The following is a 26,975-nucleotide window of genomic DNA, read 5'->3' on the forward strand; positions in this document are numbered from 1 at the left end:
AAGCAACATTGTAATATGATTGGAACATATAGATCACATCAGTATGATAAATGTATTTTTGGCTTTATTCTTATGAGGATCTGTTAAAATGTCTAGCCCAAGTACAATGAATATAGCAGAGCTGCTGGCGCTCTAATTTAGACAAGTTTGAAGGTAATGAAAGGGATGCTGGATATGGGGTTCTCGTCAGCAGCTAGCTGACCAGCAGGCTTGTTGGGAATCCCCCTAGTGGTTACGAAGTGTGAAGACAGCTAACCACTATATGTTAAATACAACAGGCTAAATAAAGAATAAGAATTGAGCAAGATTCAGTATGTAACTATATAACCCCGCCACAATATTTAAGTAATTATGCAACGTGAGAAACTTGGCAAAGTACTCTTCAAATGAATGCACTGTTATACAATTACAATTAAAACAGGTATCAATTTACACTTAATTGTGGGATAAAAGTTACAATTAACTAGGGAGTGTCAAGTGGCCACAAGACTAGTATATTGTGCACATTAATAAAATAAGAGATAGGCTTATCTGGGAGGGGGTCTGTATCTTCCAGTAGCACTGTATTCCTATCAACTGTTTGATTTGTTGTTGCTGGCTAGAAACCTCTTGACCATGTGAATTAATCCAATAGAACATTTTATGTCCCAAAGTTATTACATTAAAGGGTAGACACCCTATGACTGGTATCCACCATAAAGGATAAAAAGGGTCAATGAATGTCCAGCAGATAACAGCAAGTATAAAAAGGTACCGTGGCTGATAGCGATAAATGAACTTCCAGTAAATACAAATCAGTTCGAATGATGTCCTTACCAACGAAAGTAGAAGATCCAGGTACAATAATATAAAAACAGCGACGACAGCTCTCAGTTCTATCAATTCCATTAGTGTGAATAGGCACAGTATCAAGATGTAAATACAATTTACAAATAATTCCTCCAACATATAATTCCTCCAGAAAAGTTAAGATACCTTTTCATCAGACAAGTTTGACAGCTTAGTTAACAACAACTCTATATATCTACACAGTGGACAGACTTTAACCTCAAGAGTGCCCAGATTCTACTCATGCCCTGTTGACTGGCTCACAAGAAAACTGCAACTCTTCCTATAAGACTCCTGGAAAGGAGCTCCCAAACTACAGCATATAACCATGTCACCAACTTAACTTCTCTCATTGGCCCAACTACAACCACCAGTAGCAACACTATGAACCAATCAGGTTTAACCATCCAATACTACATTTGCATAAGAAGTTGGTAAGTTGTTTACTACAGACAAAGCAAACAGGCACAACTAAGAAAGTAACGTTTTCAAAGTCTAACAACTACTTATCAAGAGTAAAATGAACACAGCAGATGAAGGAGAGGAAGAAGCATAAATATATCTATTTACAGTAAGTCACTATTAAAATACCTCAATAGTCTTAGCTACGCCTGTTTCCAATGCAACCTAACCTTATGTGTTATTGTTTAAGTACTCTCGTTAAAGTTTTCCCGTACCACAAAAGTGTGCCCAATCCAATGCGAACAAGGTAATATTTGCAAGTGAAAAAAAAATTATTAATCAAAACAAAACCAGACGGTGCCATTATCAAAACATTTAAAAATTCAGTCATAGCATGGTAATTTTTCTTATTTAGCTATGTTATTTCTATCTATAAGTTAACCTGTGAAAGGTTACTGGTATAATTTTGTTGCTCATATCACAGGAAGCGATGGCCACGTCGGTTGATGAAGAAGCCTGTGGAAGAAGCCACAAAGTTTTGTGAGCTTGGGGTAGATAAAGCTGGATTTGATGTCCGCTACATAAATGATTTCATTGGTAAGGTACACTTGTCTTTCATAAATTGCTGTATTTACTATTCATAGCTTGTGATAAAAAACGAAAATGTTAATGAAATTTGATATTTTTCAGAGGTAACTCTGGATACAACACATTCCTAGATGTTGGAATTTTGCCCATATTACTAAACTTTCGTACCAACCTACAAGATGAATGATGTAATCCTAGTTACCTTTGTCAAATGCACCTGAATGAGCTGAACAAATAATATGTGACATGTGCATGAAGCAGGCCATATCATCTTGTGTAGCTACATGCACAAAACTAGTCAGCTAAACTTAGAACACAATCGACAGATTGGCATAGAGAACTAGGGGCATAGCAGCCCGCAATACATTTATTCAAGCAGGTAAAAGTATGACTTCACAGAATTGAATGAATGGAAGTGGCTGTGTACATCAGCTCTGCATAGGTTCCATAGTTCCTGTTTCTTCCTACAAATTAATTTTCTTAGCTGTTAACACCAATTAATTGAAAAAAGCAATGGCAACTATATGAACAATATGTAGGTACTTACAACTTAAGAAGTTTGTACCCCCCACCCCCCCCCCCCCCTCGGTGCATGCCAGTAGCCAGTATTTAAAAAGTCAAGTAACATTCAGCTTTGGTGTAACCAGCAAGCATGACTCTGATCTTACATTTTCAATCGCTTCAAGTTTGTAAAATGGCAAAACTTCAACAAGAAGTATGGTAGGAGCTGCCTAATATAGTATGTATGTGAACACTCCTCACAGATGGTATAGCAATTACAGATGTACTGGTTAATGGTTATGTAACATTACTTTCCTTCGTCACTACTTGCCTTTCGATGGTAGAGAGCTCATTGGAAAGAAATTGCTAACTCATATACTATTGTGGTCTTGAGCTTGAAGGCTTGCACAGTTCATAGAGATACTGTGTCTATACTGGTCTGTATGACAATGCTGCTTTTGAGGATGTCCATATACATGTTTATAATTGTCACATTAACATAAAAACATATCATAGGCCTTCAGCTGCTATGATATGGTGGGCCATTGATCATCAGTGAAGACATTTTGCATATATGCAGGTGGCATACATATAAGTGAGTGTTCCATGTAGGAAATGCAAATTTATCTATTGATCTACATTTAATTTAATATACTGAAGTCAAGTACACCTCAGATAATATCCTATATATTGATATATGTGATATGTCATATCGTTTTTGCTTACATTGCAAATGTAGTAAATGCCCTATACTGTAGCTTATAATGGAACACTTCAGATACCACAATCCACATAGATATAACCAAGGATTATCCCAAATTTCAGAGAAGGAACAGAAATGTAGCGAAAAAGGAATCTTTAATCATATACCACATTTTTCAGCCAGTAAATGCTCCAAAAAAAAAAAAAGCACTATGTCAGGAAGATTAATTTGCTTTCACTGCTCACATCTATCAAAATTAGATAAGCAACATAGAGCCTGAAATAAATTACCATCATGATCTAAATAGATGCAAGTGCATTAGCAATAATTGTTTTAAAGTTAATGTTGCTGGCAAATAATGATGCACTGTCCTTTACACTTTTATATTGACAGGTTATGGTGTATTCACTTCCAGGGACTTCAGCCAGAAAGATTTTTTGCTGGAGTATCGGGGTGAACTAATTTCATCAGAAGAAGCAGTGAAGAGAGAAAAAACTTACCCACTTTCAAAGGGGAGTTTCCTTTACTTTTTTAAGGACAAAGGTGTTCTGAAATGGTGAGTTTTTACACATAAGTATCTTAGCTTAAACTAATTATTGTAAATAAATTTACAAGGGTGCAGTATCCTGCATTGAAACTTTGATAAATATTTCATGTGGCAGCTTGAAATCATTTGAATCAGTTTCTTTGCAATTCCATAATAACTATAGCTGTTCATGACAAGTTGAATAAAGGTGCTACACTAGATCCTGATCAGATCCACTGATGTTATTAGACGATTATCCCTGCATGTGGTAATAAAATGACTGATCCCGACATGTTCATACTTAGTTCATACTCTGATCCTCCTATACTTTACACTACTTAGTGTTGATGTGGTATGGAGCATTATGGAGGCTAGCAACTAACCTACAACTTAAAACAAACTGTTCACTATTCAGAGCTTTTGCTGTTGGGACAGCTTGTGTCGTATCACAAATGTCTATACAGTTACAAGCACCAGTATTCGAAATTCTTAATTAGTCAGGACATTGTCGATATAAAATGGCTTGCAATTCACTAAAGGTTCCTCTATATTCACAGTCTTAAGGCTATGAAACATACATATACCATTAACTATGTAGGCCTACCAGAATATGCAGCAGGCTATGACCAGGGAGTTGTTCACTAACAACTCCCTGCTATGACAAGGAAGGCTACTTCAACACAGTCACAGTTGATCCTGAAGGGTTAACACTACACACTTGATCTTGATATCAGGATAAAATCCTGGTCTCTGCCAGCATCAAAATAGGAGGATCAGGTCCGGATCTGAACTGCATTTACACTACAGCTGTGATGTCGATAGGCGCTGATCCTGACGTTGAGATCTAATCCGGATCTAGTGTTCAAGCACCCTGAACATTTTACTTGATTTTGCAACAAGTGACATATATATTGCAGTACTGCACTTGATCCTCATTACCAACTGTAATGTCAAACCACGTGAATTTTGTTAGACTACAGTTCATTCCTGCATGTGCACTGACCTGTACACAGCTGCCTAACCATTTCTATAACCCCCTTAGTTTGTGATACATCTATTCTTGGTGCTGTCAGCTGAGGAATGTTATACTAACATAAATGTCTCTTCTTACATGCCTGTTTTTAAACTGTCTTTCTCTTACCTTTTTATTTAGTGTGGATGCTACTGATAAGCATGGGAAAGGAAGGCTGGTCAATGATAACCACATAGCCCCAAACTGCAAAATGATCATTGTTTGCAAACTACACCAGTCCAAACCCTACCTATGTCTGTTTGCTACTAAAGACATCCCAGCTGAGACAGAACTGCGGTTTGACTATGGTGTAGCCAATCTCCCATGGCGGAGAAAGGTAAAGATGTCCTCATTGCTAATAGCTATCCTCTTTTCAAATAAAGTAAAGTAAATTCTTCTTATCTCATTAAGAGAACAAAATGTGTGGCCACATGCAGCAACTTGCAATGACACGTTGTAAATAAGTTTGTATTACTGATAATATTATGCCTGTTTTAGGTTACAGTAATGCAAACAAATGCAGTTAATAGCTTATTTTAGCCAAGTGGAGCATCAACTAAGCCCAACCCATGCTGTTCCTTTGCACTTGTCTATCATAAAGTCTGATTATGGAAAGGAACGTACTTATTACAATGGTCAATAAATTCAATTAATTTCTTTCAGTGCTCATAAATACTATGTATACAAACACAAGATCCCAGTGATGTTCTTTTTTCGCAAAATTTTGACTAATCCATACACTAAGAGCAAACTTAAAAATATGAAAGCCATTTCTTTTTTTCATATGATGCAGACCAAGAAAAGAGTCCAAGAGGCCCTTAGGAAATGACCAAAAGGAAACGTCTTCAGGACACTTCTTTTCCTCTTAAATTGTGAAATGTTTTCAACTCACCTGCTAGCTGTTGTTTCATTGAAGAAACAAATATATAAATAAATGGTTACAGGCATGAACAAACAAAGACTTGTACGGTTACAAGCATGAAAATTCATTATTCTAATGTTATATATATACATGCTTGAAACTTTGTACCTCAACGGTTACGTTGGTAAATGAGAGCCCTATATGGTTTGCAAATAATGGGAATTATTGGTTGGTTGAGGGGGAGGGGGGGGGGGGTTATCAGGACTGGTAACAAATTCACCAAGTCTACCATTAACATTTACAACACCATACTCTCAATGTGGGGAGTGTGGACATAATATTTTGTTTGGATGTAACTGGTTAAAGGAAGAATATTAATAATTCCTGACAATTTGCTTTTCAGCCACTGGAAGGAAAAGAAAATAAGACAGTACCATTGCATCACAGCCTTGATGAACTTTCTTTCTGTGGTTTTAAAAAGGTTGGTCATTACTGATATTTCTTTAGCCAAAGATAATTTTTTCCATTAATAAAGCTTATCTGCAGTGGAAGATGGTCTGAAATTAGTATAGTTAAATTTTTTGAGGTGAAGGTAATGCCAGGATTTAGAGAATGCTATTAAAGTCTGTGCCTCTACTATGATTCTTCTCCACAAACTTCAAAAGAGAAACCATTGTGTAGTGTTTCTCTGGTATATGGTTATAGTCCTCAAATAAACTGTGATATTAGAAATGTCAGCTCCACGCTTCTTTCCTTTAGTTCTCAGGAAACCTACGATAATGGAGTAAAATGTTTGTGTGATGATATGGTTAGTCCTCAGATAACCGTTTTTGAAGAAATAATTCTGGTGTTTCTCTGGTTTGGCTGTCCTCAAGAAACTGTGATTTACAGAAATTCATAATTTTCCTGTTTTTCATAATAACTTAATTTTCATAACAATTAATCCTACAGACAAAACTGTGAACAAAGAAATAGATCACTGCAGTGTCCAGAAAAAAAATTATGAATGAAAAATGTCATTGCAGTTTTCCTCTGGTATGAAGCATTCTCAGATACAGCATGTGGCCCTGAGGAAAACTGCTCAGTAAATATGTATGATTATCATGGTTTGCCATTTTTGTGTGATGAAATGTATTTAAAAGAAACACTATTTACCAGTCTATGTATCTGTGGTAATGTTGTCCTCAGGAAAATTGAAAGAGAAAATACATTATATCCATGTTTCTCTGAGAAGGTTATCCTCAGACCAGTTGCTGTGCATGAGCTGCGTTGTTACAGAGCTTCTGTGATGTGGTAGACCTCAGGAAACTATTTGTTAGCAGAAATACCCCATTACAGAACTCTGCTGATTTGGTAGTACTCAGGAAAACTGCTATGGAGAAAAACTATATGCCATTGTACTGTGATATAACTGTGATATAAGAAAAAATATCATGGAAATTCTTGTGTGCTCACTGCTGATATATAGTCATCCAGTTTACTTGATTTAAAGAAAACACTTTGTGCAATATTTTCCTGACATGGTGGTCCTCAAGAAAACTGTGATATCAGAAAAGGTCATGAAAACACCAATTTCTTTAGTGAGAATTATTTGTATCATCCTGTATCAATCTTTATGGGACCTTTACTATTGCATTAATGTCTATCTGACTGTTTCAACATCATTAATGTCTCTAAGAAATGTTTTAGTAAACTTATTATTATGAACTTATGTATAAACCCCCTTCATATAAAATAGGAATGCAACTACATTGATTTTGCTGTTCTGTTACAGTTGATTTCTGAACCCCAACCTGACGAAGTCACTAGTAATTCTGGAGAGCAGTCTGAAGTGGTACGTATAAGCCATTACATAATAATTTAGCCATGCAGTTTTATCATAGTTCAAAAGAGCTTTAAATCAACTAAGTGAACAAAGGAAACTCTCCATCAAGTGATATACATTCGGGAAATCAAAATGGTTCAACATTGGTTGCCAAGTGTTTCACGAATGAATAAGTTTTTTTTATATGACTAATTTGATGAAATTATTGGTATTTTCTTGTCAAAAGTAGGTGTTATAAAGCCTTCCTTAGTAATGGTTTTGGAATTGTGCTGTCCAGGCCTACACATGATGAAAAAACATCTTCCTTATTAACATAATATACCAACACACAAACCAGTATTGTCTCCACAAGGCAAGGCATGTGTATTAAATCACAAGTCATCATATTTGTAGCAATGTTCATCCCTTCAGCAGCATCGTCAGTGAGTGTTCAGGAAACAATTCTAATGCATTCCTAGTGTCAGCTTGACCCAATGAGTCAAAATATGTATTGTCTCTGATGATAAAATGCCAATAGTGCTACACACACTTGTTCCCTATGGAGACAATATAGACACTGTATACAGTATTCACAAGGAATACACTTGTACATATCTACAAATGATTGACCAATTGGGGAACACAATAATGCCTCAAGTATTAGTGTTAATTGGAGGTTTGCTATTGTTCTAAAGTCTACTTTAATGTTTTACCTGTATTCATGTTTCTTGGAAAATTTCCAGCAATTGATAAACTGTATCGGAATCTTTAAAACCCCCTTCACATCAAAGTGGAATTCAACTACATTGATTTTGCTGTTCTGTTACAGTTGATTTCTGAACCCCAACCTGACGAAGTGACTAGTAATTCTGGAGAGCAGTCTGAAGTGGTACGTATAAGCCATTACATAATAATTTATCCATGCAGTTTTATCATAGCTCAAAAGAGCTTTAAATCAACTAAGTGAACAAAGGAAACTCTCCATCAAGTGATATACATTCGGGAAATCAAAATGGTTCAACATTGGTTGCCAAGTGTTTCACGAATGAATAAGTTTTTTTTATACGACTAAATTGATGAAATTATTGGTATTTTCTTGTCAAAAGTAGGTGTTATTAAGCCTTTCTTAGTAATGGTTTTGGAATTGTGCTGTCCAGGCCTACACATGATGAAAAAACATCTTCCTTATTAACATAATATACCAACACACAAACCAGTATTGTCTCCACAAGGCAAGGCATGTGTATTAAATCACAAGTCATCATATTTGTAGCAATGTTCATCCCTTCAGCAGCATCGTCAGTGAGTGTTCAGGAAACAATTCTAATGCATTTCTAGTGTCAGCTTGACCCAATGAGTCAAAATATGTATTGTCTCTGATGATAAAATGCCAATAGTGCTACACACACTTGTTCCCTATGGAGACAATATAGACACTGTATACAGTATTCACAAGGAATACACTTGTACATATCTAAAAATGATGACCAATTGGGGAACACAATAAAACCTCATATATTAGTGTTAATTGGAGGTTTGCTATTGTTCTAAAGTCTACTTTAATGTTTTACCTGTATTCATGTTTCTTAGAAAATTTCCAGTAATTGATAAACTGTACCGGAATCTTTAAAACCCCTTTCACATGAAAGTGGAATTCAACTACATTGATTTTGCTGTTCTGTTACAGTTGATTTCTGAACACCAACCTGACGAAGTGACTAGTAATTCTGGAGAGCAGTCTGAAATGGTAGGTATAAGCCATTACATAATAATTTAGCCATGCAGTTTTATCATAGTTCAAAAGAGCTTTAAATCAACTAAGTGAACAAAGGAAACTCTCCATCAAGTGATATACTTTCGGGAAATCAAAATGGTTCAACATTGGTTGCCAAGTGTTTCACGAATGAATAAGTTTTTTTTATATAACTAAATTGATGAAATTATTGGTATTTTCTTGTCAAAAGTAGGTGTTATTAAGCCTTTCTTAGTTATGGTTTTGGAATTGTGCTTTCCAGGCCTACGCATGATGAAAAAACATCTTCCTTATTAACATAATATACCAACACACAAACCAGTGTTGTCTCCACAAGGCAAGGCATGTGTATTAAATCGCAAGTCATCATATTTGTAGCAATGTTCATCCCTTCAGCAGCATCGTCAGTGAGTGTTCAGGAAACAATTCTGATGCATTTCTAGTGTCAGCTTGACCCAATGAGTCAAAATATGTATTGTCTCTGATGATAAAATGCCAATAGTGCTACACACACTTGTTCCCTATGGAGACAATATAGACACTGTATACAGTATTCACAAGGAATACACTTGTACATATCTACAAATGATGACCAATTGGGGATCACAATAATGCCTCAAGTATTAGTGTTAATTGGAGGTTTGCTATTGTTCTAAAGTCTACTTAAATGTTTCACCTGTATTCATGTTTCTTAGAAAATTTCCAGTAATTGATAAACTGTACCGGAATCTTTAAAACCCCCTTCACATAAAAGAGGAATGCAACTACATTGATTTTGCTGTTCTGTTACAGTTGATTTCTGAACCCCAACCTGACGAAGTCACTAGTAATTCTGGAGAGCAGTCTGAAGTGGTACGTATAAGCCATTACATAATAATTTAGCCATGCAGTTTTATCATAGTTCAAAAGAGCTTTAAATCAACTAAGTGAACAAAGGAAACTCTCCATCAAGTGATATACATTAGGGAAATCAAAATGGTTCAACATTGGTTGCCAAGTGTTTCACAAATGAATAAGTTTTTTTTATATGACTATATTGATGAAATTATTGGTATTTTCTTGTCAAAAGTAGGTGTTACTTAGCCTTTCTTAGTAATGGTTTTGGAATTGTGCTGTCCAGGCCTACACATGATGAAAAAACATCTTCCCTATTAACATAATATACCAACACACAAACCAGTATTGTCTCCACAAGGCAAGACATGTGTATTAAATCTCAAGTCATCATATTTGTAGCAATGTTCATCCCTTCAGCAGCATCGTCAGTGAGTGTTCAGGAAACAATTCTAATGCATTCCTAGTGTCAGCTTGACCCAATGAGTCAAAATATGTATTGTCTCTGATGATAAAATGCCAATAGTGCTACACACACTTGTTCCCTATGGAGACAATATAGACACTGTATACAGTATTCACAAGGAATACACTTGTAAATATCTACAAATGATGACCAATTGGGGATCACAATAATGCCTCAAGTATTAGTGTTAATTGGAGGTTTGCTATTGTTCTAAAGTCTGCTTTAATGTTTCACCTGTATTCATGTTTCTTAGAAAATTTCCAGTAATTGATAAACTGTACCGGAATCTTTAAAACCCCTTTCACATGAAAGTGGAATTCAACTACATTGATTTTGCTGGTCTGTTACAGTTGATTTCTGAACCCCAACCTGACGAAGTGACTAGTAATTCTGGAGAGCAGTCTGAAATGGTAGGTATAAGCCATTACATAATAATTTAGCCATGCAGTTTTATCATAGTTCAAAAGAGCTTTAAATCAACTAAGTGAACAAAGGAAGCTCTCCATCAAGTGATATACATTCGGGAAATCAAAATGGTTCAACATTGGTTGCCAAGTGTTTCACGAATGAATAAGTTTTTTTTATATGACTAAATTGATGAAATTATTGGTATTTTCTTGTCAAAAGTAGGTGTTATTAAGCCTTTCTTAGTAATGGTTTTGGAATTGTGCTGTCCAGGCCTACACATGATGAAAAAACATCTTCCTTATTAACATAATATACCAACACACAAACCAGTATTGTCTCCACAAGGCAAGGCATGTGTATTAAATCACAAGTCATCATATTTGTAGCAATGTTCATCCCTTCAGCAGCATCGTCAGTGAGTGTTCAGGAAACAATTCTGATGCATTCCTAGTGTCAGCTTGACCCAATGAGTCAAAATATGTATTGTCTCTGATGATAAAATGCCAATAGTGCTACACACACTTGTTCCCTATGGAGACAATATAGACACTGTATACAATATTCACAAGGAATACACTTGTACATATCTAAAAATGATGACCAATTGGGGAACACAATAAAACCTCAAATATTAGTGTTAATTGGAGGTTTGCTATTGTTCTAAAGTCTACTTTAATGTGTCACCTGTATTCATGTTTCTTAGAAAATTTCCAGTATGTGATAAACTGTACCGGAATCTTTAAAACCCCTTTCACATGAAAGTGGAATTCAACTACATTGATTTTGCTGTTCTGTTACAGTTGATTTCTGAACCCCAACCTGACGAAGTCACTAGTAATTCTGGAGAGCAGTCTGAAATGGTAGGTATAAGCCATTACATAATAATTTAGCCATGCAGTTTTATCATAGTTCAAAAGAGCTTTAAATCAACTAAGTGAACAAAGGAAACTCTCCATCAAGTGATATACATTCGGGAAATCAAAATGGTTCAACATTGGTTGCCAAGTGTTTCACGAATGAATAAGTTTTTTTTTATATAACTAAATTGATGAAATTATTGGTATTTTCTTGTCAAAAGTAGGTGTTATTAAGCCTTTCTTAGTTATGGTTTAGGAATTGTGCTTTCCAGGCCTACGCATGATGAAAAAACATCTTCCTTATTAACATAATATACCAACACACAAACCAGTGTTGTCTCCACAAGGCAAGGCATGTGTATTAAATCGCAAGTCATCATATTTGTAGCAATGTTCATCCCTTCAGCAGCATCGTCAGTGAGTGTTCAGGAAACAATTCTGATGCATTTCTAGTGTCAGCTTGACCCAATGAGTCAAAGTATGTATTGTCTCTGATGATAAAATGCCAATAGTGCTACACACACTTGTTCCCTATGGAGACAATATAGACACTGTATACAGTATTCACAAGGAATACACTTGTACATATCTACAAATGATGACCAATTGGGGATCACAATAATGCCTCAAGTATTAGTGTTAATTGGAGGTTTGCTATTGTTCTAAAGTCTACTTAAATGTTTCACCTGTATTCATGTTTCTTAGAAAATTTCCAGTAATTGATAAACTGTACCGGAATCTTTAAAACCCCCTTCACATAAAAGAGGAATGCAACTACATTGATTTTGCTGTTCTGTTACAGTTGATTTCTGAACCCCAACCTGACGAAGTGACTAGTAATTCTGGAGAGCAGTCTGAAATGGTAGGTATAAGCCATTACATAATAATTTAGCCATGCAGTTTTATCATAGTTCAAAAGAGCTTTAAATCAACGAAGTGAACAAAGGAAACTCTCCATCAAGTGATATACATTCGGGAAATCAAAATGGTTCAACATTGGTTGCCAAGTGTTTCACGAATGAATAAGTTTTTTTTTATATAACTAAATTGATGAAATTATTGGTATTTTCTTGTCAAAAGTAGGTGTTATTAAGCCTTTCTTAGTTATGGTTTAGGAATTGTGCTTTCCAGGCCTACGCATGATGAAAAAACATCTTCCTTATTAACATAATATACCAACACACAAACCAGTGTTGTCTCCACAAGGCAAGGCATGTGTATTAAATCTCAAGTCATCATATTTGTAGCAATGTTCATCCCTTCAGCAGCATCGTCAGTGAGTGTTCAGGAAACAATTCTGATGCATTTCTAGTGTCAGCTTGACCCAATGAGTCAAAGTATGTATTGTCTCTGATGATAAAATGCCAATAGTGCTACACACACTTGTTCCCTATGGAGACAATATAGACACTGTATACAGTATTCACAAGGAATACACTTGTACATATCTACAAATGATGACCAATTGGGGATCACAATAATGCCTCAAGTATTAGTGTTAATTGGAGGTTTGCTATTGTTCTAAAGTCTACTTAAATGTTTCACCTGTATTCATGTTTCTTAGAAAATTTCCAGTAATTGATAAACTGTACCGGAATCTTTAAAACCCCCTTCACATAAAAGAGGAATGCAACTACATTGATTTTGCTGTTCTGTTACAGTTGATTTCTGAACCCCAACCTGACGAAGTGACTAGTAATTCTGGAGAGCAGTCTGAAGTGGTATGTATAAGCCATTACATAATAATTTAGCCATGCAGTTTTATCATAGTTCAAAAGAGCTTTAAATCAACTAAGTGAACAAAGGAAACTCTCCATCAAGTGATACACATTCGGGAAATCAAAATGGTTCAACATTGGTTGCCAAGTGTTTCACGAATGAATAAGTTTTTTTTATATGACTATATTGATGAAATTATTGGTATTTTCTTGTCAAAAGTAGGTGTTATAAAGCCTTTCTTAGTAATGGTTTTGGAATTGTGCTGTCCAGGCCTACACATGATGAAAAAACATCTTCCTTATTAACATAATATATCAACACACAAACCAGTGTTGTCTCCACAAGGCAAGGCATGTGTATTAAATCGCAAGTCATCATATTTGTAGCAATGTTCATCCCTTCAGCAGCATCGTCAGTGAGTGTTCAGGAAACAATTCTGATGCATTTCTAGTGTCAGCTTGACCCAATGAGTCAAAGTATGTATTGTCTCTGATGATAAAATGCCAATAGTGCTACACACACTTGTTCCCTATGGAGACAATATAGACACTGTATACAGTATTCACAAGGAATACACTTGTACATATCTACAAATGATGACCAATTGGGGATCACAATAATGCCTCAAGTATTAGTGTTAATTGGAGGTTTGCTATTGTTCTAAAGTCTACTTAAATGTTTCACCTGTATTCATGTTTCTTAGAAAATTTCCAGTAATTGATAAACTGTACCGGAATCTTTAAAACCCCCTTCACATAAAAGAGGAATGCAACTACATTGATTTTGCTGTTCTGTTACAGTTGATTTCTGAACCCCAACCTGACGAAGTGACTAGTAATTCTGGAGAGCAGTCTGAAGTGGTATGTATAAGCCATTACATAATAATTTAGCCATGCAGTTTTATCATAGTTCAAAAGAGCTTTAAATCAACTAAGTGAACAAAGGAAACTCTCCATCAAGTGATACACATTCGGGAAATCAAAATGGTTCAACATTGGTTGCCAAGTGTTTCACGAATGAATAAGTTTTTTTTATATGACTATATTGATGAAATTATTGGTATTTTCTTGTCAAAAGTAGGTGTTATAAAGCCTTTCTTAGTAATGGTTTTGGAATTGTGCTGTCCAGGCCTACACATGATGAAAAAACATCTTCCCTATTAACATAATATATCAACACACAAACCAGTGTTGTCTCCACAAGGCAAGACATGTGTATAAATCACAAGTCACCATATTTGTAGCAATGTTCATCCCTTCAGCAGCATCGTCAGTGAGTGTTCAGGAAACAATTCTAATGCATTCCTAGTGTCAGCTTGACCCAATGAGTCAAAATATGTATTGTCTCTGATGATAAAATGCCAATAGTGCTACACACTTGTTCCTTATGGAGACAATATAGACACTGTACACAGTATTCACAAGGAATACACTTGTATATCTCAAAATGATGACCAATTGGGGATCACAATAATGCCTCAAGTATTAGGTTTAATTGGAGGTTTGCTATTGTTCTAAAGTCTCCTTTAATGTTTCACCTGTATTCATGTTTCTTAGAAAATTTCCAGTAATTGATAAACTGTACCGGAATCTTTAAAACCCCTTTCACATGAAAGTGGAATTCAACTACATTGATTTTGCTGTTCTGTTTCAGTTGATTTCTGAACCCCAACCTGACGAAGTGACTAGTAATTCTGGAGAGCAGTCTGAAATGGTACGTATAAGCCATTACATAATAATTTAGCCATGCAGTTTTATCATAGTTCAAAAGAGCTTTAAATCAACTAAGTGAACAAAGGAAGCTCTCCATCAAGTGATATACATTCGGGAAATCAAAATGGTTCAACATTGGTTGCCAAGTGTTTCACGAATGAATAAGTTTTTTTTATATGACTAAATTGATGAAATTATTGGTATTTTCTTGTCAAAAGTAAGTGTTATTAAGCCTTTCTTAGTAATGGTTTTGGAATTGTGCTGTCCAGGCCTACACATGATGAAAAAACATCTTCCTTATTAACATAATATACCAACACACAAACCAGTATTGTCTCCACAAGGCAAGGCATGTGTATTAAATCACAAGTCATCATATTTGTAGCAATGTTCCTCCCTTCAGCAGCATCGTCAGTGAGTGTTCAGGAAACAATTCTAATGCATTCCTAGTGTCAGCTTGACCCAATGAGTCAAAATATGTATTGTCTCTGATGATAAAATGCCAATAGTGCTACACACACTTGTTCCCTATGGAGACAATATAGACACTGTATACAGTATTCACAAGGAATACACTTGTACATATCTACAAATGATGACCAATTGGGGATCACAATAATGCCTCAAGTATTAGTGTTAATTGGAGGTTTGCTATTGTTCTAAAGTCTACTTTAATGTGTCACCTGTATTCATGTTTCTTAGAAAATTTCCAGTAATTGATAAACTGTACCGGAATCTTTAAAACCCCTTTCACATGAAAGTGGAATTCAACTACATTGATTTTGCTGTTCTGTTACAGTTGATTTCTGAACCCCAACCTGACGAAGTGACTAGTAATTCTGGAGAGCAGTCTGAAATGGTAGGTATAAGCCATTACATAATAATTTAGCCATGCAGTTTTATCATAGTTCAAAAGAGCTTTAAATCAACGAAGTGAACAAAGGAAACTCTCCATCAAGTGATATACATTCGGGAAATCAAAATGGTTCAACATTGGTTGCCAAGTGTTTCACGAATGAATAAGTTTTTTTTTATAAAACTAAATTGATGAAATTATTGGTATTTTCTTGTCAAAAGTAGGTGTTATTAAGCCTTTCTTAGTTATGGTTTTGGAATTGTGCTTTCCAGGCCTACGCATGATGAAAAAACATCTTCCTTATTAACATAATATACCAACACACAAACCAGTGTTGTCTCCACAAGGCAAGGCATGTGTATTAAATCGCAAGTCATCATATTTGTAGCAATGTTCATCCCTTCAGCAGCATCGTCAGTGAGTGTTCAGGAAACAATTCTGATGCATTTCTAGGGTCAGCTTGACCCAATGAGTCAAAATATGTATTGTCTCTGATGATAAAATGCCAATAGTGCTACACACACTTGTTCCCTATGGAGACAATATAGACACTGTATACAGTATTCACAAGGAATACACTTGTACATATCTACAAATGATGACCAATTGGGGATCACAATAATGCCTCAAGTATTAGTGTTAATTGGAGGTTTGCTATTGTTCTAAAGTCTACTTAAATGTGTCACCTGTATTCATGTTTCTTAGAAAATTTCCAGTAATTGATAAACTGTACCGGAATCTTTAAAACCCCTTTCACATGAAAGTGGAATTCAACTACATTGATTTTGCTGTTCTGTTACAGTTGATTTCTGAACCCCAACCTGACAAAGTGACTAGTAATTCTGGAGAGCAGTCTGAAGTGGTACGTATAAGCCATTACATAATAATTTAGCCATGCAGTTTTATCATAGTTCAAAAGAGCTTTAAATCAACTAAGTGAACAAAGGAAACTCTCCATCAAGTGATACACATTCGGGAAATCAAAATGGTTCAACATTGGTTGCCAAGTGTTTCACGAATGAATAAGTTTTTTTTATATGACTATATTGATGAAATTATTGGTATTTTCTTGTCAAAAGTAGGTGTTATAAAGCCTTTCTTAGTAATGGTTTTGGAATTGTGCTGTCCAGGCCTACACATGATGAAAAAACATCTTCCCTATTAACATAATATATCAACACACAAACCAGTGTTGTCTCCACAAGGCAAGACATGTGTATAAATCACAAGTCACCATATTTGTAGCAATGTTCATCCCTTCAGCAGCATCGTCAGTGAGTGTTCAGGAAACAATTCTAATGCATTCCTAGTGTCAGCTTGACCCAATGAGTCAAAATATGTATTGTCTCTGATGATAAAATGCCAATAGTGCTACACACTTGTTCCTTATGGAGACAATATAGACACTGTACACAGTATTCACAAGGAATACACTTGTATATCTAAAAATGATGACCAATTGGGGATCACAATAATGCCTCAAGTATTAGGTTTAATTGGAGGTTTGCTATTGTTCTAAAGTCTCCTTTAATGTTTCACCTGTATTCATGTTTCTTAGAAAATTTCCAGTAATTGATAAACTGTACCGGAATCTTTAAAACCCCTTTCACATGAAAGTGGAATTCAACTACATTGATTTTGCTGGTCTGTTACAGTTGATTTCTGAACCCCAACCTGACGAAGTGACTAGTAATTCTGGAGAGCAGTCTGAAATGGTAGGTATAAGCCATTACATAATAATTTAGCCATGCAGTTTTATCATAGTTCAAAAGAGCTTTAAATCAACTAAGTGAACAAAGGAAACTCTCCATCAAGTGATATACATTCGGGAAATCAAAATGGTTCAACATTGGTTGCCAAGTGTTTCACAAATGAATAAGTTTTTTTTATATGACTAAATTGATGAAATTATTGGTATTTTCTTGTCAAAAGTAGGTGTTACTAAGCCTTTCTTAGTAATGGTTTTGGAATTGTGCTGTCCAGGCCTACACATGATGAAAAAACATCTTCCCTATTAACATAATATACCAACACACAAACCAGTATTGTCTCCACAAGGCAAGACATGTGTATTAAATCACAAGTCATCATATTTGTAGCAATGTTCATCCCTTCAGCAGCATCGTCAGTGAGTGTTCAGGAAACAATTCTAATGCATTCCTAGTGTCAGCTTGACCCAATGAGTCAAAATATGTATTGTCTCTGATGATAAAATGCCAATAGTGCTACACACACTTGTTCCCTATGAAGACAATATAGACACTGTATACAGTATTCACAAGGAATACACTTGTACATATCTACAAATGATGACCAATTGGGGATCACAATAATGCCTCAAGTATTAGTGTTAATTGGAGGTTTGCTATTGTTCTAAAGTCTACTTTAATGTTTCACCTGTATTCATGTTTCTTAGAAAATTTCCAGTAATTGATAAACTGTGCCGGAATCTTTAAAACCCCCTTCACATAAAAGAGGAATGCAACTACATTGATTTTGCTGTTCTGTTACAGTTGATTTCTGAACCCCAACCTGACGAAGTGACTAGTAATTCTGGAGAGCAGTCTGAAGTGGTATGTATAAGCCATTACATAATAATTTAGCCATGCAGTTTTATCATAGTTCAAAAGAGCTTTAAATCAACTAAGTGAGCAAAGGAAACTCTCCATCAAGTGATAAGTTTAGTGAAATCAATATGGTTCAACATGTACGTGTGTTTCTTAGAACAGTATCAGTAAACTTATTGCCTGTACCACAGTGTTTAATAACCCCTTAGTAATTTGTTTTGATTACCTGGATGAATTCATTGGTATATTCTTGTCAAAATCAAGTGTTCATAAGGCTTTGCACATAATGATTTAGCCATGCATGTTTAAACACAAGTCTAAAAATGAACTTTCAATCTACTAAATGAACAAAGATAACTCTCCATTAAGAGATTAGTTTATCTACAATATTATAAAACTTACTGGTTTATATATTTACGAGTGACCCACTTACCTGTCTCCCCACAACCTATGCACCGCAGTCTACCGTGTCTAGAATGCCCTGGTAATCTTTTAACAAGTGGGGAACGAAGTAAATCTAGAATTAGTATGTATTAAAATCATCACATAATGATTCTAGCTTATCATTTTGCGGGGTATGTTAGCTGATGAAGGCATTTGAGTATCAACATCTTGAAACGGAACAACAAATGGTTAATGTACACTGATAGACATTTCCTGTTTTAGGTGATAGTGCTGTGCACTTGCTGTTTACACATGTACCGTTTAGGGACAACACTTCCATCTCCCCAACAATTGCAACAAAATGACTTTTTTACACCTAGATATCCTCCCCAAAAAACAATTGGGAATTAACTGTTACAACATTTTGTTCCCTATGAAGACACCATAGAAACTTGTGACATTACTGCAGGGCAGCTAAATGTGTGTAATTTTGTTGATGTATTTTGAATGATCACTGTTCATTACCATTATTTTGTTGACTCCTTATGTTGTCACATTAGTATTGTATATGCCAGCAAGACTCCTATTAAATGAGGGGCTTAAAAATCCCTCTGCTTTATCTAGTGTAAGTTGGTGGTACAAATAAATCTGTATCAAATGATGCAGCACCATATTGTTTGTAAGCTAAACATTTCAGCTTCATATCTACTATTATACTTTCAGATTATTCTGAAGCCTGAAGTAATGGCAGCTATTGAACAGATGATGGAGCAAGGGGGTATTGTGGAAAACAGTGATGATGACGATACCGCAACCAATAATCGCTTCGATAACTTGAATAACTTGAAGAGTGAAAGCAAAGGAATTTACATCAGCACTTACCAGAAAAAGAAAAAAAGAACTTACAACAAACAAAACGCCTGTGTCTTCTGTGGTTGTCTTGTGCAAGTTCTTATTGGTAGACACCTATTAGCAGTACACAAAGATGAGCCTGATGTTGCTGCAATACATGTCCTAAATGATCAAGCAGAGAGGAAAAGAAGGCTTGACCTCCTTCGCAACAGAGGCAACTTCCTTCACAATCAACAAGTAATTGATGCTGGTGTTGGGCAAATCATCTTAATGAGGCGGCCTCACACATTCCATGATCTGGATTATGAAGACTATGGACCATGCCCTCTGTGCCTTTGATATGTGCTTTTAAAAGACATCTGGAGGCACACTCACTACCGTTGCATTGCAAGGGACAGTGGTCAAGCACAAGGTGGGAGTGGAAAAGGGGAATTACAAATTCAGTCACAAATCCTTGCAAACAACAAAAAGATGTCCGGTGCAAGCGAGGAACTGAAGAGGCATGTATTAGCAAAGATGCGGAGTAGCAACATATCCAGAATTGCAAAAAGTGATGGTGCCATATTAGAATTGGGTAATGTTTGGTTAAAGAAAGTTGGAGGACAAAGGAAATCGATTGTCTCAAGTAAGATGTTATCATCATCAAGGATGGTGGATGAACTTCGCAAGCTTTGTCCAAATGAGGGTGAATTTATTAGTGATTTTCTGAAGCCAAAATGTTTTGATGCCATACTGGAAGCTGCCAACAACCTTGGTGGACAGGATATTACAGAAACAGGTAATTCCTCATACGAAAAGCCTTCAACAGTACTCAAGCTGGGCCATGATATGAAAAAACTTGCCACCATCAAGATGTGCAGGGCACTGAGAACAGGTGATCAAAACTTGGAGAAGGAGGCTAAAGACTACCTATTCTTGCATGAGAAAGAGTGGGGTGTAAAGATGTCTTGCACAGCACTGACGACACTGAGAGAAAGAAAGTTTAACAAAGGTCAAAATCTCCCCCAGACTTCAGATCTAGTGAAGCTTACAGAGCATGTGTCACAACAGTTGAAGCTGGCCATGGAAGAAATTGTGGAGAACGTGTCCAATCAAATCTATAAGAGGCTGCAAAAGTTGTGTCTGGTGCGGTTGCTTCTTTTCAATAAGCGTCGACCAGGTGAGTTGTCACAACTAACCATAAAAGCGTACAAAGAGCGACCAAACTGGGCAGATGCTGGAATTCAGGAAGTGAAGGACAGCTTTACCTCACTTGAGCAAAAGCTTTTGACTGCCATGGACTTGGTGTATATTCGGGGGAAACGGGGAACCCCAGTCCCAGTTATCATTCCAGAAGATTGCCAGCAGGTTTTCCAACAGCTAATCAAACTGCGAAGCAAAGTATCAATCGCCCATGAGAACTCATTTTTATTTGCTGCCATGGGAACATCATTGTCATTTATTCGTGCAAACGACTGTTTATCAGAAATTGTCAAGGACGTTGATCTGGCTGAGCCTGAGAAGATCAAATCTACCAACATGCGAAAGTACTTGGCAACTGTCTCCCAAGTACTCGCTTTGAAGAAAAATGAACTTGACTGGTTAGCGAGACATCTCGGACATGATGTCCAAGTTCATCGTCAGTACTACAGGCTCCATGAATCTGCCTTAGAACTAACCAAAGTCGCAAAGCTGCTTATGCTCACTGAGAAGGGAAAGGTGGGCAGATGGACTGGAAAGAGTTTAACTGAGCTTACTCTAGAAGGTAAACATGCCTTAATATTCAAATGCTTTGTCTTTTTGACATTAACTGTAGAAGTGTTAGTACATTTCACAATGTTGGTACTTGATAGCAGTTAAGTCTTAAAAGCTAAATGTCTACAAATTTGCAGCTAATGTAAATTATGGAGGGGGGGGGGGGGTTATATTAAAGACTCTGAGATACTTTTCTATTTTCTCATGTTTGCTCCAAGTGTTGGAAAACCTCACCAAACACTGAAGTATAAACCAGAAAATAATGTTATTAAATACCTACTGCAGTATTGGTCAAAGTTCGATACAAAACTATGTTTCACTCAGCCTTCTTTTATGTTGTCAGGAGTGCTTGTTTACACTCTGTAGAATTAAGTTACAAAACTTTCAGCAATTCTCTTAAACAAATCAGCTTTCATAGCAGAATTAATTGATAACCCATTCATCTTGCAGATTTTCCAGAGGAACAATTGCTTGACCTTGAAGATAATGAAGATGAGGAGACAATATGCAATGGTATAAATTTTCCTACTATTACATATTCAAATCATGTTGCTAATGCCTGATTCAGATATAATTTGTTTGTTCGCAATGCAATACTTTCATAATTCTACTGTAGTATACAAGATTGACACCCAAGAATGAATTTAGGTGCCAACCCTTCAATCCTGTGAGAGGTATTATTTTTCACATTGAGGTTCTCAATAAAATGAGCTATTAATGATCATAGCATAAAATTAAGTACATGAAAAGAAAAAAAAATGTAGCTGATATGAGGTGGTCATGTGCAGACAACATTTAGTGCTATTGGTGGAATAACAATTTCTCATGAATTGAATTGATGATGGGACACATGAATTCAGTTCACATTTTAAGACAAAGTGTACCTAAGTCATCAGCCACACTGCACACATATCATGTGCTGGCACGTTTTTCCTGTGACAGCCTTCCTTGACTTTACAGCATGCAAAGCCTACAATTAAAACTAATTAAGAATAAATAATTAAGCATTAATGGCAAGAAACCTTTGCAATTTTCACATTTACTGTAGGTGAAGTTGATGAAGAAAATAGAAGTAAGCCAAGTTCTTCCAAGAGAGTAGCTGATGAAGACATCAGTGCTTCTTCATGTAAGTGTAATATTCATATCACTGGTTAGCATACTTTTAACTGGCTTGTCACAACACTGGGGCTCAACAGAAAGTGAAAGACAGAAACACTTAGAGCTACAAAAAGAGGGATGTCTTTGTGTTTAGGCATATTGTTTATGGATAGGAACAACAGAAGGGTCATGATGACAAATGATCAGGAATGTTTTATTGCCTTTGATTGCATGGCTGCTGAAGACTTTGGCAAAGCAAAAGGTGTAGCCACTAACATATTATAAAATCCAATTAAGGAACAAAAGAATGGACTTTCTCAAAACGTGTAGCAGACTTGTGAACTGCTAGCAATAATCACCATATCAGTACTATTCAGAGAGCAGCGCAGAAGAGTACCCTTGGATTATCAATTCTTTCTGATACTGGCATATCAAATTATATTGCAGTGGCAGGCTAATAAATTGTTTTTATATTAATTGTTACTATTTGGCAGATCCAGCAAATGCTAATTACTAAAAGGAAATAAGGAATGCTCATATTTCTAAACATAAGTGCATGATACTTATACACTATTATCATGCACAGTACTTGCATGTTTTATCCAAAGACTTGTCTATTTAATCCTACATAATATGTACTTTGTTTACACTGGCTTGTTACTTCTAACATTTAACTTTAATAGTCTTTTGTACTACACAAACTGGTCATATTCATTCAAATTTGCACCCAATGGAACTTCAAATGTAATGAGGTGCAGTGCCTTCCTTCTGTGTCAGTCCTGTTTGTCACAGTTATTGCAAATGTCAGTTCAAAGTTCAAGTGGTGACTTGTACAACTTATGTCCACAGACTGATCCTTAATAGAACTTAAGAATTCTTGGTGTGTAAAACATATTGTGCATTGAATTTCTATCTGTTTCTAATCCTAAACAGATCCCTGCAAGAAAGCTAAAGGTAAAACGTCCAAGACTTTGTGGACAAAACAGGAGAACCAGGCTGTGTGGAAACACCTTGGAACTTACATACGGGCCTCAGAAGTGCCTGGGAAGGATGCTTGTGAAGAGTGCATCAGATTAGCGGAAGGGAACTTACAAAATAGATCATGGAGGCAAATTAAATTTAAATGCTACAACATTATCAGTAAAGTGAAAAAGCAAACACAAAATGAAACATAAATCTTACTTCTAAACACGATATCTCAAGAAGGGAAGCTAGGATCAATCTCATATTTAATTAGTAGGTGTATCACATTGAGTAGAAGAAGCCTATTGTTTGTAGAGGTCCAGGTCATTTGAGGGGTCAAATTGTGAAAACTTTGTAAACACATTATCTCAAGTAGGAAAGCTTGTATTAATCTTGTATTTCGTGTGAAGGAGTACCACATTAAGTAGAGGAAGTGAATGTTTATATGGAGGTTATTTTGGGTCAAAATGTGCAAACTTTGTATGCACGATACCTCAAGAAGGGAAGCTTGGACCAATCTCATATCTAGTATACAGTTGCGACACATTCATTATAAGCATATTTGTTTTTATGGAGGTCAATAGTCATTTGGAGTCACCAGAGGCCAAATTGTAGGGGTACTCAAAAACCGTGGGGGGGGGGGTGGGAAGGGATCGCACCCATTATTCCTCCCTGGCCACATCTGCTACTGTGTTACTTAATTGGGTACACTGTATAACCATACAGTGCCTAGAGTATACTAGTGGAGCCCTAATGTAACAGGAGCCACCCTATCTTCGTTGTATTTTTCAAAATGTAATATTTTTATTTGTTTTCCTTATAGTGGGGCGGTTTAGCCCAAATATTCAAAAGGATTGTGCATTTTGTGATACAAGCACCAAATTTGGCACACATGTATATTAACATGTTGCGAACATATTCAGATATTGGGCCACTCGGAATTCTCTCGTTATGTCCGCCATATTGGATTTCAAAATGGCCGCCATTTGAAATCTACATTTGCGATTATCTCTGGGTCAAATGCTGCTATTGACTTCATTTTGGTGTCTAAATGTATGTTTTTTGGGGGGCAAGGAATCCAATGGTACCAATTTCACAATCCAATGCACAATCCATGCACAATTCTTAGGTAGGCTGAGGGGGCTGCAGCCTGGTAAGAGGCTGCAGCCCCCTCAGCCTACTTGGCATCTGAGGCTAGGTATATATCGGTACTGAAGATACGTGTACATAAACAGTGTCATGTTAACAAGTTCAGCACTGCCACAAGTACATGTATGTTGTGGACTCATCGTCATGTGCAGTCCCGTTCACACACACAGAGGGCTGTGCACTCATGGGCAGCCTTCTTGCATTTGCAGCGCCTCACACACCATTTCTGGCACTTGCAAGAAACCAGCTCAATGCAGCTGTGAGCTGCCTCAGGTAGTCTGGTCCAGTATGGTGTGTAGTGTCCTCCAGTCATTGACCAACCCCAGTTGGTTGGTGGAGGGAGCTCTGGTGCTGGCAGCAGTATCTGACCCCACACATGTCCACCTTGATACACTGCCCTCTTGACATGTTCCTCTAAAGCTGCCTTCGTTGGAGGGATCAGCTGCACATCGTTCTTCCTTGCGAAGAGTTTCCTCCTGGCCGTGTCAATGCTTGCTTGTCCTCCTGGTCAAACCATTCCATGAGAGCTGCTGAGAGGAACCTGAACAACTCGGTCTTGTTGCTGTCCACTCGTAGGAAGTTCTGCCAGTTTCCTGATATGGCTTCGTTGGCCACCACACGTCTCCGCACGCCTTGTCCCCGCTTTGCACGTGTACTACCTTTCAGTGAATCAGCAAGGTAAGTATCCCAGACCAGATCCAGGCGTGACACTGTTTGCAGCTTCGTAGATATATATGGGATGAAGATCTGATGTGCATACTCTTCAAAGGTCTTTAATGCAGCCGGCTTCAGCATCTGGACGATGGTTGCTCCATCAAACACTATACAGGTAGTGACAGGAGTCTCTGTCTTGGCGTTGGAGACTTCTTCCAAGCATGTGATGAGATCATTCTTGGTACCAGTGAAGAGGTTTCCACCAGCAGACAGTGCAGGAGGACATGCCTGGTTCTCGTGACGAAAGAACTCCTTAAGGTTTCCATCCCTTGGCAGCTAATGTACAGGCGTGCGAAGAGTTCACGATCATTCTTGACGGAGGCGAGCTGTTGCTGACCTTTGCTCTGGTTTCTTGGAGTGGAAGTGCTGAACACCTTCAGCTTGTTACGACGAATGGGGTCGTCCAATGCCTTTGTTCTGTCCAACAGACACTCTCTGGTGGAAGCCTCGAACTGCTCTTAGCCAATCCTCTTGGCATTCATCACGGTCTCCATGGCTGCAGGACCTGCGATGTCCTTTGTGTCCAGTGTGACTAGATCCTGACTGTTCTCCTCAAATGGGTTGCCCATCTCCTCTATGACACCAACGAGAGAGCGAATATCTTTCACAAATGAGGCCTGTACACTTGGCGTCTGATCATGATGACGTGTGTCTGCTGTTTGCGTCTCCAGTATTGGTTCCCGTCATGGAATTCTTCGATCACCCTAGCAACTTCTGGTCCCGCAACCATCCAGCGACGAAGGGCTCTAGGGTTGTCAGTGAGCCCAACTGCGCCACCGTCTCCTTTGATGCAGGCATTATTCTGCTCATGTGCCTGGTCAATCGGGATTGAAGAGAACACCCTCTGTGTTTCTGAACTGTGAAATGGCCTTCACTGAATTTTGGCTACGTCCCGGTGTTTGGTAGTGAGTTAGGCCATGTCCTTCAGGTGCACTGGTATCCACCTAGCATAGTGGGTATGATCTAGTGCGTGGAACCAGGTGACCAGCTCTGTCAGAGCATCGAGGTACATCATCAACGATCCCTGCCTGAGAGAACGCACATACACTAGAACCAACAGTTCTAGTTCCAGCACAGTTGCCCAATAGCGAAACTGGGGGATGTTGTCTCGTCTCTGGCGACACCAGTCTTCAAACGCAGGAAGGTCCTCTGCATCCCTGGTTTCTCCCAGACAGTAGTGGTTGTAGGCATGGTGTTGCAGGATGTACAGTGCTGCTGCAGTCACTTGATGTGCTCTTCTTGTGCGCAAGACATGAGATGCTCGCAGGAATGAGTCTGCTGTCCCTGCTGTCGCAATCTCGGCTTGCACAAGTGCTTGCACCCAACCACTCCCTTGCAGCCAGTCCCCCAGTGTTTTCAGTGCCGCCATCTCTATATGGAGACCACCAAACATCACCACTATGTGGTCTTCACCATAACTCTCTTGCCACTTCCACTGTATCTGCTTTCCAAAGCAAACAGTGGCTGCTCCAAGGTGACCACTGGTGTCCAGAATTCAGGTGTTCTACAGCTTTCTTCACAACGTCCATTGAATGCCGGATCATGGCCACAGTGTGGGCACTTTCCAGGAAGAGTGGAAGCAGCGACGTGGGGCAGATGACTCTAGCATCTGGTGGCTGTCGGCTGGCATGAAATGCAGCCCAAGATTTGTTTTCATTGTCCACTGTACCAGTGTTGTCTTCC

General features: G+C 37.4%; 2 protein-coding genes and 1 pseudogene across 9 annotated transcripts; 2 read left to right on the top strand and 1 right to left on the bottom strand.

The window, feature by feature from the left end:
- The first annotated feature begins 1,128 nt into the window (after positions 1-1,128).
- LOC139964683 (uncharacterized) lies at positions 1,129-20,021 on the top strand. Of its 8 annotated transcripts, XM_071966508.1 has the most exons (14): positions 1,129-1,262; positions 1,715-1,827; positions 3,416-3,578; positions 4,702-4,897; positions 5,826-5,903; positions 8,056-8,115; positions 8,914-8,973; positions 12,347-12,406; positions 14,064-14,123; positions 14,917-14,976; positions 16,634-16,693; positions 17,487-17,546; positions 18,345-18,404; positions 19,506-20,021. In XM_071966508.1, the coding sequence occupies exons 1-14, from the start codon at positions 1,213-1,215 to the stop codon at positions 19,971-19,973; spliced, it is 1,548 nt and encodes a 515-aa protein (XP_071822609.1). In that variant the 5' UTR covers positions 1,129-1,212; the 3' UTR covers positions 19,974-20,021. The 8 variants fall into 8 exon arrangements, with proteins under 8 accessions (XP_071822609.1, XP_071822610.1, XP_071822611.1 ...); XM_071966509.1 differs by lacking the exons at positions 8,056-8,115; positions 14,917-14,976; positions 16,634-16,693; positions 17,487-17,546 and adding an exon at positions 7,197-7,256 and having other exon boundaries at positions 19,506-19,988; XM_071966510.1 differs by lacking the exons at positions 8,914-8,973; positions 12,347-12,406; positions 14,064-14,123 and having other exon boundaries at positions 19,506-19,988.
- An 83-nt stretch (positions 20,022-20,104) lies between these two features.
- Positions 20,105-24,244, top strand: LOC139964682 (uncharacterized). Its single transcript, XM_071966507.1, has 4 exons — positions 20,105-21,378; positions 21,819-21,881; positions 22,417-22,494; positions 23,400-24,244. The coding sequence occupies exons 1-4, from the start codon at positions 20,106-20,108 to the stop codon at positions 23,639-23,641; spliced, it is 1,656 nt and encodes a 551-aa protein (XP_071822608.1). The 5' UTR covers position 20,105; the 3' UTR covers positions 23,642-24,244.
- Positions 24,245-24,246: 2 nt separating this feature from the next.
- On the bottom strand, positions 24,247-25,861 carry LOC139964911 (uncharacterized; annotated as a pseudogene).
- Between the last annotated feature and the right edge of the window lie 1,114 nt (positions 25,862-26,975).

Source organism: Apostichopus japonicus, chromosome 23 (assembly GCF_037975245.1).
Source record: "Apostichopus japonicus isolate 1M-3 chromosome 23, ASM3797524v1, whole genome shotgun sequence".
NCBI lineage: Eukaryota > Metazoa > Echinodermata > Holothuroidea > Aspidochirotida > Stichopodidae > Apostichopus > Apostichopus japonicus.

Coding starts and splice junctions, on each gene's coding strand:
- LOC139964683 (XM_071966508.1), top strand. CDS start 1,213: ATGAACCAATCAGGTTTAACCATCCAATACTACATTTGCATAAGAAGT. Junction 1,828..3,415: donor CTACATAAATGATTTCATTG/GTAAGGTACACT, acceptor TTATATTGACAG/GTTATGGTGTATTCACTTCC. Junction 4,898..5,825: donor ATCTCCCATGGCGGAGAAAG/GTAAAGATGTCC, acceptor TTTGCTTTTCAG/CCACTGGAAGGAAAAGAAAA.
- LOC139964682 (XM_071966507.1), top strand. CDS start 20,106: ATGTCCGGTGCAAGCGAGGAACTGAAGAGGCATGTATTAGCAAAGATG. Junction 21,379..21,818: donor AACTGAGCTTACTCTAGAAG/GTAAACATGCCT, acceptor TTCATCTTGCAG/ATTTTCCAGAGGAACAATTG. Junction 22,495..23,399: donor AGACATCAGTGCTTCTTCAT/GTAAGTGTAATA, acceptor AATCCTAAACAG/ATCCCTGCAAGAAAGCTAAA.